General features: G+C 43.5%; 1 protein-coding gene across 1 annotated transcript in view; it reads left to right on the top strand.

Moving 5' to 3' along the window:
• CSMD1 (CUB and Sushi multiple domains 1) overlaps window positions 1-15,126 on the top strand; it is a 398,630-nt gene that overhangs the window by 303,483 nt on the left and 80,021 nt on the right. The window contains exon 39 of the mRNA XM_032593032.1: window positions 14,723-14,917. Coding sequence (XP_032448923.1) covers window positions 14,723-14,917 — 195 coding nt within the window. The remainder of the gene's footprint in view (window positions 1-14,722; window positions 14,918-15,126) is intronic.

Genomic DNA, 15,126 nt, shown 5'->3' with positions numbered 1-15,126 from the left:
ATTTAGGGTTCCTCTGTGTCTTTTCATGGCTTGATGGCCCCTTTATTTTTAGTGCTAAATAATACTGGCCCCTTCCTTTTCTGGATGGACCAGAGTTCATTTATCCTCCCACATGTACTGTAGGGCGCCTTGGTTACCTCCAAGTGTTGGCTGTTATGAATAAAGCTGCTGTAAGCATTCAAGTGCAGGTGTTGTGTGGACGTAAGTTTCAACTCCTTTGAATAAATACTAAGAAGTATGATTGCTTGATCATAGGGGAAGAGTATGTTTAGTTTTCTAAGAGACTGTCAAGCCATTCTCCAAAGGGGCTACACCACTTTGCATTCCCACCAGCAGTGAGTGAGAGTTCCTGTGGCTCTACATTGTCACCAACATTTGCTGTTGTCAGTGTTCTGGATTTTAGCCTTTCTAACAATGTGTGTTTTGTTTTGTTTTTTAATTTTTTAAATGTTTGTTTTTTGAGAGGGGGGAGAGGGGCAGAGAGAGAGAGAGAGAGAGAAAGACACAGAACCTGAAGCAGGCTCTAGACTCTGAGCTGTTATGACAGCACAGAATCCAATGTAGGGTTCAAACCCACAGACCACAAGATCATGACCTGAGCCGAAATCGGATGCTTAATTGCCGGAGCCATCCAGGCACCCCACCTCCTTGTTGTTTTAATTTGCATTTCCCTGGTGACATATGATGTGGGACATGTTTTCATATATTTCTTTGCCATTCGTCTACCTTCTTTGGTGAGGTTTATGTTTCGAGCTTTTGCCCTTCTTTTTTTTTTTTTAAAAAAAAAAAGATGTTTCTTGTTGAGTTTTAGGAGTTCTTTGTATATTTTGGCTAACAGTCCTTTATCAGAGATGTCCTTCCTAAGTATTTCCTCCTACGCTACATCTTCTCTTCTCAATCTCTTGATGGTGTCTTTTACGGAGCAGAAGTTTTCAGTTTTGATGGAGTACAACTGACTGGTTCTTTCTTTCATGGAACATGCCTGTGGTGTTGGACTTAAATAGTTATCCCCCCAATCAAGGGTCCCCTACGTTTTCTCCTATGTTACTTCTAGAGGTTTATACTTTCCATTTGGGTCTGTGATCCATTTCAAAGTCATTCTTGTGATGGGTGTGAAGTCCTGGCACGCGAATGTCTGCGTGGCCCGGTGCCATTTGCTGAAAGACCGTCTTTGCTCCATTTGTATTGCCTTTGCTCCTTTGCCAAAGATCGGTTCACTGTGTTCATGGGTCTCAATTTCTGCACTTCCTACTCTCCTCCACCAACCTGTGTGTCCGTTCTTTTGCCAATGTCACACTGACTTCCCCCTTTTGTTTTATTGGGTTAAAACAATATAAAATGAGACATTTTTCAAAATGTATTTAATATGAATGCAACAATTTAGAAGCTTAACTGAAAGAATATTTTGCAGTTTCCTCTAAGATTGATCTTGTTTTCAGTTGTAAGTATTTCTAGGGACATAATTGATTTTACTAAAAATGACCCGATGGACAGATACTTCCATGATCTGTAAAGCTGTGTGGAAAGCTTTGAAGCCATCATTTTCCCTAGAGATAATCTAGCCTATTGGGGATCACAGTCAGACAGTCTCAGTGGCACTTTCTTTGACATTTTGTTTTAACTGATGAGGCGTTTCCTTTGGATTGAACGTAGAGGCTGCCTCACATATGTGCCTGTTACTCCACAGGTCGATGCAATGAGCAAGAACCTTTAGTGTGTCACCGTAATGTTGAGTTGCTTCGTCCTGAGCATGGGCTGGACGGAATGCCCTGTGCATAAATGAAAACTAGCTTTGATGGCATACGGGCCGTATTTGAGTGTCAAGGCCACCCCTCATTGGCATAAGCAATTATGCATACCCAGGTTTTTAGCACCTCTTTACCGCTTGGACTACAGAATGCTGATGCCAGTGCTCTATATTTGCCAGTAAATGGGTTGGCATCATAAGACTCCAGCACAGAGAGCCAACTATGTCAGAATTCGGAGGGAAAGAGGCACGACCTAGCTTTTTAAGTCCTTAGTTAGGGAGTAGAGAAAGAAAGAAGCAGCATACTTCACAAAGACAGAAGCGGATAAAATGCCTCGGACCCCGTGGAGGAAGTGTGTGAGACCCACAGTGGGCACGAGGGGCCAAAGAAAGTCGTCACACCGGGAGGTGCTGCACACACCCTGGCTTGTCCGCCCAGCACTCTGTGATGTGTGGTCTGTGAGGACACCTGGCTTACGACTGCTGGCGTAGGCAGGTCCGTGAGACAAGCCTTTGCCCTTGTTGGAGTCTGCACCAATGCACGGGACCCCAGACACACAGCCTGACACAATCATAGCAGGGAGCGATTAGATGTAGATGAGGTTAGGGGCGCCAAGGTGGCTCCGTTGGTTAAGAGTTGGACTGCGGTTCAGGTCATGGTCTCAAGGTTCGCGGGTTCTAGCCCCACGTCAGGCTCTCTTCCAACGGCTCGGAGCCCAGAGCCCGCTTCGGATTCTGTGTCTCCCTCTCTCTCTGCCCCTCCCCTGCTCACGCTCTGTCTCTCTCTGTCTCTCAAAAATGAATAAAGGTTAGAAAAAAGATGTAGATGAGATCATATGGATGCTCAGCCTGGGATCGGTTTTTACAGAAGAGGTGGCACCCTGCTGGGAGGAGCGCATGGTCTGGGGACACAATGGTAATAATGGGGACCGCGCTTTTGAACGGCCGCTGTAGACATTGGATTGCGTCAGGCGTGCCCGTGCTGCGTCATTCGGTCATAACAACAATCCTGTGGAGAAGGCAGTGCTTTCCTTACCTTCCTGATTTAATAAAAGGCAAATAGCGGAGATAGCCCAAATCTGCAGTTTGCAACCAAATGAACGTGACTGGGCATTACGGAAACATCTGGGGGAGTACTCCGTGGCACTGAAACCGCCCTGGTGGAGGCCCCTGCTGCCCCAGGGCCAGCTATTCGGTGACACTGGTTTGGCAGACGTGCTTTGGGCCTCATGACAGCACAACGGTGTGATGCTGCCGGGATCTGCCTGGGGAAGTCCCGTGCCCTGGTCCAGTATGGACTCAAGGCTCGGTGCCTGTTCTAGGCAGGCTGAGTGTCAGACTGGTTTCCTGGCGAGTGGGGACGAGCGTGAGGAGGGGTGATTTGAGCGCCCCCATCAGCTCAGAGAAATGCCCGGAGAGTGGGGTAACAGCAGAGACACCATAGGAGCCGGGCCGGGCCTGGGGGCTGAGAACACTCCCGTCTCTCCACAGCCAGTAGGTGGGGACCCAGACGGACCTCCCTTGCCCTCCTCAAGTCCCTTCCGCCTGTGCCACGTTTGTCCCACCAAGTCCCCAAGCTCTGCGTACGGAGCACCAGGCCGAGGCAGGGCCGCCTGTACCTGAATCGCCCCCCTGTGTGTCCCTGAGGCTTCTCTTACGGCCCATAGACCGAACTCAGATATTACAGCGAGTCTGACTTGGAACCCGACCAGCTCACGTTCAGTGTGTGCATGTGTAGGTGTTCATGCCAGTCCTGGACCTTCGACTGCCCTCCAGGCTGGAGTCCGTGAGCTTTGCACACATCGCCTCACTCACCTCTCAGGACGTATGCAGTTGTTATCCCCCCAGACGGACAAGAACCTCAGAGGGATCGGTGGGGTCCGCTGGCTGAAGTCACAGATGTAGAGAGGAGCCAATGGGGGTTTGTTTCCGGAAAACCTAGGGAGAGAGTCCCTGCTCCCTGCTTCCGTCCCATTCTGCCCCTAGGAATCTCGTGTCTCAGAAGCCTTGTGTGTTAGAGAACTGAGCACAGAGACGGGAAGCGGGTGCCGTTGTAACCCAGCATGTAATTCATCCTGGGAAGCGTTAAATCGCCGACAGCGCGTCAGGGAGCCGCCTTTTGTCTGTAGTGGAACCAAATGATTTCAAGGACGTGGTCTGAGTTTATGTCTAACACTTTCTAGAAAAGTCAGGAATGAGGGGCCTTTGGCTGTTCAAAGGCAAATATTACATCACTTAAGAGAACTATTCTGTGCCGACGTGAAACGTAATACAACACACATAAGGTGGTCTAATTTATACATGCATTTGAATTTTTCTGCTTCGAAAGTGCATATTCTAGACGGACGATTGCTTTCAAGCTACAATAAAAAATTAAATCACAAAATTATTTCCTACATACAAATGAGGATTCCAGTAGAAAGAAGTTATAGTATGCTCAGTGAAATGGTTGTTAAATGGAAAAAAAAGCCAATTTGCATTTTAAAGCTTTTGATACTGACTGCTTCAGTAACACGGACAATACATACAACTTTTATAATAAAATGGAAAATTAGCGCTGAATTTTTTAAGTGTTATTTCTAACTTTCAAGTATCTCTTGCCTCACTATTGTCCATTAGATTTTACAAAAGGGAGAAATGGACATTTCACTTAAGTTCCTTGGTATTCAGGGACTTGGAAAACCTATTTCATTTTTGGAGGGGGAGGGATGGTGTTTTCTCCACCTCATTTAAATTCAGAAACTGCAGAGAATAAGCACGAAGCTTTATCGGCGAGTCGGAAAGTTTGGTTACTGTTGAGCTCCCCGAGACTGACTCCTCTGTGTACATTGTAGACGTGACGCCATTCGGTTTCCTTACTGACTGCAGTAATGTGTAGACCGGAGCCCTGATTCCGAGATGAGAAACACTTCGCCTTTGATAAAGAGTACGTGTAGATGGTAAATCAAATCAGTTCGTCCGGCCGTTAGCTTTACGGACGTGCAGGCTGCGATAAGTAACCGCTTCAGTTTGCCTGCTGCGCGCCGTCCCGCATGTCCCTGCAGCAGGTGCCTGAGGCTCCTTTCTCTCCATTTTAACTTATTTGCTGACACTGGATTTGGGCCGTTGAAGATCTGATTTGTGCCAGCGGCATAAGAGAACAAGGGAGGCTCTGGGTATTAACGTATCGGTTTCATAGTTTGACCAAATGATGGACAGATAAGCATGATGCACTTTGCATACGGGAGCAATCAAAGCCGTTAAGATGACCGTCTAATGAAAAACGAGTTCCAGGCCCCTATCCCAATATAGAGGTTTGCTTTTTCGATTAAAGGCATTAGTCAGTGAAGTAAGTTTGTTGTGAACAATTTATCAGAGACCTACTATGCGTGCCAGGTGCCATGAGCACTTTACATGGTTAAATGTAACACCTGTATATTCCAGGAGAGGGAGAACAGGATAAAGTCGTATTGTGCCAAATAGCTTTATGTGACCTGCAAATAGCCCACTCATAGAAAAACTAAGATTATATATAAGTTATGTACATATAAGTTATCTGTAGGCCATGTCTGTACAACATACAGGTACGTGTATGCATTTGTCTATATATAATACATATATGCACATATGTGTATAATAGTACATATATACGTGTGTGCACACATATACAAATACATATGTGTTTATTTCCATATATATTATAGACACATATAAATACATGTGTATAATATACATGATTGTGTATTTATATATATGTTAAATATACATATGCATTTATATATGTAATGCATATGTGTGTGTTTATAAATATAAGAATACCGTATATAAAATGTTTTGGAGCATATACACTTATCCACTTAGTCCCTTAGGACATGGTCTCGGAATTGCTTCTGTTGTCTTTACTGATCACCCCCATCTTCAGAGTAGAGTACACACGATACATTACCCTTGGCTCCTTGACAAACATCGTTTGATCGTACGTCATATTGCTGAGCCCTGAGTCATGACACCAGCTGTACATCAGGCCTCTGTGACTTTCCGCTACGCGCCAGGCCCTGTCATGAGCATTTACATGCCTGCGGTCTGAGCCCTTTAATGGACCTCTGCAGCACTATCACTATCCGCATCATGCAGATGGGGACTGGAGCCCCCAAAAGTGGAAAACCCCCCAAGGTTGCATGGTCGGTCCACGGCAGAGTATGGAATGAAGCCATCTGTCTGCCGCCGGCCCCTCCCTGCTGGAGGCTGGACTCCGCCTTGCAGCTAGTGTGAACGGGCCCATCTTGCCCCACAGGATGCATTTACAAGGGATTTCAGTGACGATGTTAGCGAAGCCGATGAAGAAGAATCCAGTTCCCGCTTGATCTAAATACATAATCATCATATGCATATGTATTTTTAATGCATATTAAATTAAGTACATATTTAATACATATTAAAGCTAAAGGGAAAAAAGGACTTTTGTAGGAGGCACAGATCTATTTCCAGCTTCCAAGGAAGTCTGTTTGTTACAAGACTTGGAAAATAGCCCAGGCCAAAAGGTCAGTTCAGAGCCTCAGCTGGCAGCCTGTGCCGGAGACGTGCGCAGTGTCCCCCAGCGCTCCCCAGCCCGTGCCCAGCCCGCCCTGATTCGTCCCGTGCCCGGCGCAGACCCAGGGAGCAGACCTGGTGGGTCATGGGCTGTGTGAGCCTACACGAAGTTTCAAACAGCCACTAGACGCCGGCTGGGTTCCTGCTCCTCGACGTCGGGGTGCGTCACGTTGCGGGATGGGTTTGTGCAGTCATGTGCAAGGTGAGGAGTCCTCGCCAGCCCTGGAAGCCTCTGTCGTGGCCGACCGTTAGCGCCAAACCTCAGCTACTGGAGATTCTGCTGGGGGAGGGGTTTGAAGGCTGCACTTTAAGGTTGTGCAAAGTCGCTGTGGTTATTGAAACCGTCCTTTTGGGATCTTGTTGCTCCGTTGGAGTTTAGATATTGTTTCAGATTAGATTCAGACCCCTGCTTTAGGGCCAGCTGTGCTCCACTCTGTGATTTTCTTTTGCAAAGACTGAACATGGCTTAGTCTAGCTTTTTGCGTTTTAATTGGACTTGTGAACAGGTTCCCCTTGGCGCCTTGATAAACATAAGAAAGAAAATGTGCCCTGAAATGCCCCATGGTAAATCTGGGTCTTGTTTCTTGTAGGTCATTCGCGGCCCCTGAGTAATGGAATATGTTAGTTATTATTGTTTTATCTTTGAGAAGCGTAAACCCTGCAACAGCAGGTGCATTTGTCCATTGGGCTGACGGCCATCTCTTTGTAAGTGCCCGCGGAATGGGCATCAGGGCCCCCGTCAGACGAGATGTGAGGAAACTGCTTTTTTACAGTTGCTTTTTTTTAATTTGCTGCCATGTAAGCAGAGTGACTCATGAACATGAGAGGTTTTCTCCCTTTTAGTCTGGATGGCTGAGCCTTTGCCCAGCCCGTCAGGCTGAGACGTGTGCCAGGCGAGCCGTGCTGCTGTCAACTGGCCAGGGGTCTGCCTCTGGTGTGTGTAGCTGTGCTCCAGAATGCTTCCACACCTGGGTCAAGCACGGAGCACACACTTCCTGAAATGTAAAATAGTCCTGCAAACTTGAAATTGTGCACGGTTTTATAGAGATAGAGATACAGATATAGATGTAGATATAGATATAGATATAGATATAGATATAGATATAGATATAGACATAGATAGTTTCAAGTAACTAATGCATTAAATAGACAACACTTTATTTTAGTTTTTATTTTGTCAAAGTTTATTTATTTTTGAGAAAGAGACACACAGAGCATGGTTGGGGGAGGGGCAGAGGGAGAGGGAGACACAGAATCCAAAGCAGGCTCCAGGCTCCGAGCTGTCGGCACAGAGCCCGATGCGGGGTTCGAACCCACCTACTGTGACATCAAGACCTGAGCCGAAGTCGCTTAACCGACTGAGCTGCCCAGGCGCCCCAAACACACAACACTTTAGGGTTAGTGATCATTCTGCATATTCTGTACATACATTGATGTCGAAACTAATGATTATTCTTTTCTGTTACATTGAATGATTAAGTCTATTCATCTTACTAAATATACATATATGTATAATATTAGAGTATATATATATATATATATATATACACACACGCAGTAAATATAAGTATGCATTTACTAAGTATAAATATAAGTATAATATAAGTATATTTTCACTTAACTATTCTAAACCCAAAGTTATGGAGAGACGGGAAAATTAACGCACATTTCTATGAGTTCTTGACATCATTGTCCCCACAGAATGACGTGATGTTGGTTACTTAAATGTTACAATCATGTACCATCCAAAAAGAATGTTTCCACACATCTGTCACTCCTACTGAAGTGTTTTGAAGAAAAAAATGACTTGGCTCCATGTATGACCTCATGCACTAAATTATAAGAATTTAGGAACATCGTACGCATCACTAGAAGGGAAGTTCGCGAGTTCCGAGTTTCCTAGCTTGGCCCCATCTTACACACGGTCGTGATGCTCCATGTGGTCGTGTGTGTGTGGAGCCTTAGCAGAGAGAGTGTGTGTAAGCAGAACGTACTTGTTGCATATTAATGTCCTCGTGTCATTGTAGTGCCACACCATCAGAGGAAACAGCTCCCTATTCACTCAGCACTGGATCGAAATCATGTCTTCTCATGCGCCAGCTTTCATGGTGCCTCCCGCACCCCCTCTACAGCACCAAACCACCAACTTTCTGGAAGCATCCACGGCTCCCCACCCTTCTTTTATCTTGTCCCTTTAGATGTCTGCAGACCTGTGTCCCAAGTATTAGAGATTGAGGATCTGACCAAAGCAGGTGTCATCCGCTTGTATAGCATTTCATATCAGGCGTACCTCAGCCGGATGGCCACCGGCTTCAATGCCAGTCCCTAGTTTGTGTGGTTTGTCTCCATGAAAGCGTCCACAAGTCCTTGGGCAGGGCCCTGGCCCTGCTCTCACGGCACTGACTATGTTGTATTTACAACAATGTCAGAATTTAGGGTCACATTCATCATAACCTACAAATTACCCCGGCGACATTATTAGACTCTTACTTAAAACAACGGAAGGAGGAAAGTCTCACTAGGGGAAATGGGAAAGAACATTTAAACAAATGCATCAACTATTTTTAAGCAAACAATTCTCTTTCCGCAAAAACTCTAAAGATGTTCCTAATGATAAGAGCTGGTTCAGTGTTGGTTATTGGTGCATACTGAAACCGTGACCTTACGTGTGCAACTTACGGGACTGAAAAAACACACAGATAAAAAGAAGACACATGGCCACAACAGGAAACTTCTAGGGATGTTTAGAGGGAACTGAAAAGCTAAGTTTTTAAAAGACAGGCATTGGTGATGTAAATACTGTGGATTCCTTTGTTGTGAGCCCAGTGGATAAGGAGTGAAATACTAAGATTATTTTACTATAAATCTACTCCTTGATTATCAGTACTGTTTTCATCCCGTTCAGGGGTTGGTTTAGTATAATTAAAAAATAAACCATTTTATGTAATTGAAAAAAAATGGCTTTAGTAGGGAACTTCGATTATAGAATTATAAAAAAAAATCTGAACAGTATTTACCAGTGTCACTAAGCAGATGAAGTTAATTCAGTATTAGTCTTTTTTGTTACTGAAATCAGATTTCCTGGAAGGTGTTTACCTTTAAGCTAGGGAAAGAGCTGGAATATTCTTTTTTTTTTTTTTACTTAGTTACAGTTAGTTAGGTAAATGCTCTAGGGTCTGACTCCACTAAGATCTACTTATTAAAACTAACATAGCAGCAAAATAACAAGAAGCCTGGGGCAGAAAAATGTCTGATCTCAAGAAGGGGCTTTTGTAAACTTCATAATTGAATGAGAAGAAATCTGGCAATTCCAGGACTAGAAAGAAGATGAGAATGTTCAGAGGGTTTAGATTCAGTCAGGAATCTTGGGGAGGGGGGTGGCGGTTAGGGGCTTTGAAGTGTTGGGACATTTTTTTTTTTTTGTCTGGTAGCGAAAGTCTGATCACTCTCAGTGAGCCTATAAGTTACCTGCTAAAAGGTTGTTTTTAAAACTCTGTGATTTGAGCTCTTTACTAATTCGCTACTCTTATTCTAAACAACTCACACACTCAGGATTTGGTTAACATCTGAGCTTAAAACAAAAATCCAGAAACAATGTATTTTCTTAAGAATCTCATGCTTTCAATCCAGTCTTTGTGGTGGGGCTTCCTCCCAGAGCAGTGTTGAAATGGGAGGGTGTGGACTGCATTGAAATCTCTGTAGGATGCCTTTGCTCAAAGACCTTACATTCCTTATTTACCTAAGCCCAAGCAGGCTTGTTCCTCAGCTTCTAATACACCAGAACTGAGCCGGCTTCTGGGCCCCCCGACCAGTGAGGACAGCCGATTAATGGCATGCTGAAAGCTCGCCCAAGTTGTGAGCGCGAAGAACATTTACGAGGCTGATTAAATCATTCTCCTGCGATGGCATCCAATGGTGATTTTACAAATCTAATTAAATGTGCTTGAACTTGGTGATAAGAAGCACTCCCCTTGTTGGGTATAAGGGGGGGATCTGTTGTTAAAATAGAAAAGAGAGTTGCATTCCTGCATGGAGGGGCTGATGGGAACACCCCAGAAAACGTATGATATGTGTCTGTAATTTATTGTGGGGACGGGGAAGTCTAAAGGGCTTTCTTTATGGTGGAAATACTATCATTGTCTGAATACCTTATACAAAACAACGGTTGGTCTTTCTGCTTTGCCGCTGGCCAAAGGAGTCGGTAACAAATCAGAATCACTCACGGTAGAATCAGATTCTCAATATAAATTCTCAAGTAAAATGCAAAATATTTTATGTTGTCACTGAAATGTTTGCAAGACAGAAAATGTGTGTGTGTGTGTGTGTGTGTGTGTGTGTGTGTGTGATCAGAGGGTGAGGGTGAGCCGGAGAAGGGGGTGGGATGAGGGTCTTCAGGAGAAGGGGGTGGCATGGGGAGGACCAGCGGATCTCTCCCTGCCCGTGGGGGATGGGGGCGGGGGGGAGAGGGAAGGAAGAACAAGCCAGGAAAACCCTTGTCAGGTCTCTGACCTGTGTGACGGGGGCTACTCACCTTACAGAAATGCCAAGGGGAGAAGAAGTTGGTATTTGGGGCCCACAAAGGGTCCTGTGTCTATTCAAGTCCCTTTTCCTCCCACAAGGCCCAGAATTCGGGCACAAGATTGGGGTTTCCCCTGCTGCCAGGCCAAGGCAACCAGGGGCACTGCCTTCTGTGACACTTTCATCGGCACTAATTCCTTAGGGCTCATTGGTTTCTGGGTTTCTCATGTTGTTTGCATATGAATGCGGACACCCACTTGGATACAACTGACCAAGTGGCCCGCTTTTCTCCACCGTCTGGAGGAAACCATTTTCTGGCACCATCTTGGTTGACATTCCTTGGGATGTCATCACCCAGACCACGGCCTCACTTGTTCACGCTTAGACATTTGCTATAGGTTGTCCCTCTGGGCATCTTTGAAGGTATTAAATAGAATCCCAATTGCCACGGCTTCTGAGGACCTCTACTCTTGCCCCTCTCCCTTTGGAGAACTTTCACATTAAATATTTATTCCAGTCTTACTTTTCCCTTTACTCAGGTTCCACCCGTATGGTTTCATCACTTCCATTCCTTTGCAGGTTTGTTTTTCGTTTTTTGTTTTTTGGCGTTTTTTTTTTTTTTTTTTTTTTTTTGCTGCCACAACACTTTTCGTGGCACATTAGTTTTCAAAGTGTGAACACACACTCACACACACACATGTTCACTCACTCAGATTTATAAATATATGTCATCAGCACCTGTTTTAGGGCAAACATACTCAATAAAAAATGTGAAAAGAGGGGCGCCTGGGTGGCTCAATCGGTTGAGCGTCCAACTTCAGCTCAGGTCACAATCTCGCGGTCCGTGAGTTCGAGCCCCACGTCAGGCTCTGGGCTGATGGCTCAGAGCCTGGAGCCTGCTTCCGATTCTGTGTCTCCCTCTCTCTCTGCCCCTCCCCCGTTTATGCTCTGTCTCTCTCTGTCTCAAAAATAAATAAAAACGTTAAAAAAAATTTTAAAAAATGTGAAAAGACATAGTGCTTACAGTAAAAGAGCTGTTAGCCTACCAGGGAGAAAGAGATTCAAGTGATCAGTTTTTTTTTTTTTTCTGGTTTAACAGAATCAGATAATTCTAAGGCAAACCAAAGAGCATTTTCACAAAGAAAGAGGTAATCATACAGAATTTGGAAATCACCACCGTAGATGATATGAGCTCAAAGTAAACGACCGTTTCCACTGTAAATGCCAACAGTGAATCTTTCCTGGCACAAGGAGAGTTTGTAAGAGTTAGTTCAGGTCATTGAAAACAATTCAGCTCATTGTAGGAGTACAGTTTTTGGCGAAATGAAATGAACTTTAGTTGACATAGGCAGTGGGATTGAAATGGAGCTATGGATTTACAAAGTTAAAGGCATTAAAGACTTTTCAGAAATAGCCACCCTGCCTGGAATTCTAAAGGTATTCCAGTTAGAGAAGAATTTGCTTGTATTATTCAGGCAAAACACTTAAATATCCATATAAGTTTTACTTTTTGTTCAATTACAATTAACATACAGTGAGTATTCTATTAGTTTCAGGCGTACAATACAGTAATTCAAGAATTCTATATATTACTCAATGCTCATCAGGATAAATGTACTCTTAATCCCCTTCTCCTGTTTCCCCATCCCCCCCCCCACCTCCCTCTGGTGACCACCAGTTTGTTCTCCATATTTAAGAGTCTGTTTGTCTCTTTTTCCTTTGTTCATTTGTTTTGTTTCTTAAATTCCACATAGGAGTGAAGTCATATGATATTTGTTCTTCTCTGATGAATCTATTTCACTTAGCATTATTCTAAGTCCACCCATGTTGTTGCAAAAGGCAAGATTTCATTCTTTTTTATGGTTGAGTAACACTCCTCTGTGTGTGTGTGTGTGTGTGTGTGTGTGTGTGCACGTGCACGTGTGTGCACACCACATCTTGATCCATTCGTCTGTCATCGGACACTTGGGCTGCTTCCATATTATTGGCTGTTGTATGTAAGGCTGCAATAAACATAGGGGTGCATGTATCTTTTCAAATTATTGTTTCTATTTTCTTTGGGTAAATTCCCATTAGTGTAATTCTTGGATACTATGGTAATTCTATTTTTAATTTTTTGAGGAATCTCCCTAATGTTTTCCAGAGTAGTTGTACCAGTTTGCATTCCCACCAACAGTGATGAGTATTTATTTTTCTCCACACCCTCGCCAACACTTGTTTCTTGTGTGTGTGTGTGTGTGTGTGTGTGTGTGTGTGTGTGTTTTAATTTAGCCATTCTCACAGGGTTCTCATTTGCATTCCCCCAATGGTTAATGATGTTGAGCATCTTTTCATGTGTCTATTGGCCATCTGTAATTTTCTTTGGAAAAGTGACTATGACTCTTCAGGTCATCTGCCCATTTTTTAATTGGGTTATTTGTTTTCTTGGGGTTGAGTTGTATAAGTTCTTTATATATTTTGGGTATTAACACCTTAATGTATATATCATTTACAAATATCTTCTCCCATTCAGTATATTACCTTTTTGCTTTGTTGTTGGTTTTTTTTGCTGTATGGAAGCTTTTTGATTTTGGTGTAGTCCCAATAGTTTACTGTTGCTTTTACTTCTCTTGCCAAAGGAGACACATCTAGAAAAGTCTTTCCATGGCCAATATCAAAGAAATTATTGCCTTTGCTTTCTTCTAGGATTTTTATGGTTTTAGGACTCGCACTTAGGATTTTAATCCATTTTGAATATCCATTTTGAATCCATACAAATTTTGGACAATCATTTCCTTTAAAAATAGTTAAGAGAAACAGACCTAAGGACTACTTTCAAATTAGCAAATCCTTTTCACATTTTATTCATCATTGATATTATTGTAACAATACTGAAAAGTCCATTTTTTTTTCACTTTATTCGCACTTAGTACTGGTAAATTACGGATAGAAGATTCAGTGAGATTTTTGTAACATTTGGATATTCCGATTGAACTATGATAAACCTATATAGAATTTGATTTCTAATTTACTTTTAAATAAGTAGAATTATTTATTAATATCATTCTGAAAAAGCTCTGATTTCTCCAGCTAAGCCTTCCAGGCTCAATAAATTAATCAGCTCAGTCCTGAAGGTGGTCGACTGCCTTGGATGTTCCTATATGGAGAACATATATTAAATTTTGCATACATTTTCAGCATATTTGCAGATTGCTTGAAGTCCACCCCAAGAAAATGGCGCAGGCGACACCATTACCACTATTATCACTGTTATTACATTTGTAGCTCCTGCTCTGTATTCAGTAGTTACTGTAATTCTAGGCCTTCTCCTAAGAGCATGAAAAGATGGTCTCTTTTAAGATCTATTAAACATTTGTCCTGACAGTATTAATGCAGTCTGCAGATAGATGCTGTGTGCCTGTAAGTCCAGTAACATACAGAATATCTTATGTAGGTGTGTTTCATAGAGAGGAAGGGAATAGGGGCATACGATTTTCTGATCGTTTGTGCCCAAGCTCGTTGTCAATGTCTCAATTCTATTCCAAGATTCTCAGAGGAAATTGAGACAAACGATATGTAAGATTCTTCTACGCATGTGCTCATTTACCTGATGAAGATTTTCCATCCAAGTGAACCGTGCAACCTCTTGTGGGTGATTTATCCGTTTCTATCACAGCGTCACTGCACAATCGCCAATGCACCTGCAATGAGGCCGCCGAATGCATTTTCCATGCATGATCATCCTCCTGTGACTATGTGGGTAGTAGAGAAGAGCACCTGAAATAATAGGCCAGCGGCTTCTGTTTTACAAGATCAAGTTCAGAGACAAGGGTCTTACCATTAAAAGCAAACGTGATCTGATCTGTCGTGAAAACAATGGTGATGTTAATAAGTATGTTTCATTTCCAGCGGTGATTTGTCCTGGCATCGAAGCTCAGCTCCCGGAGCACGTCACCTGGAGACTGGTTTCGGGGTCACTGAACGAGTATGGAGCTCAGGTCGTGCTGAGCTGCAGTCCTGGCTATTACCTGGAGGGCCAGAGGCTGGCACAGTGCCAAGCCAATGGAACGTGGAGCCTAGGCGACGAGAGACCCAGATGTCGAGGTGAGTGACCAGTGCACTTCCCAGGTCAGGTAGCCATTCTGAATTAGTGACGTCACTGACCGCCACCATGGCGTTTCTCATCAATATAATGATGAATATGGATTTTTATGTGACATACTTAAAATGTATGATGGCTGGGTTAAATATTAAATGTTCTATTTATTAATGATTGCATTGTATACATTTTAAAATATTCGAATACTCCGATA

This window comes from Lynx canadensis, chromosome B1, assembly GCF_007474595.2.
Source record: "Lynx canadensis isolate LIC74 chromosome B1, mLynCan4.pri.v2, whole genome shotgun sequence".
Classification (NCBI taxonomy): domain Eukaryota; kingdom Metazoa; phylum Chordata; class Mammalia; order Carnivora; family Felidae; genus Lynx; species Lynx canadensis.
Note: the sequence above shows the minus strand (reverse complement) of the source record. Positions and strands in the feature narration are given on the sequence as shown.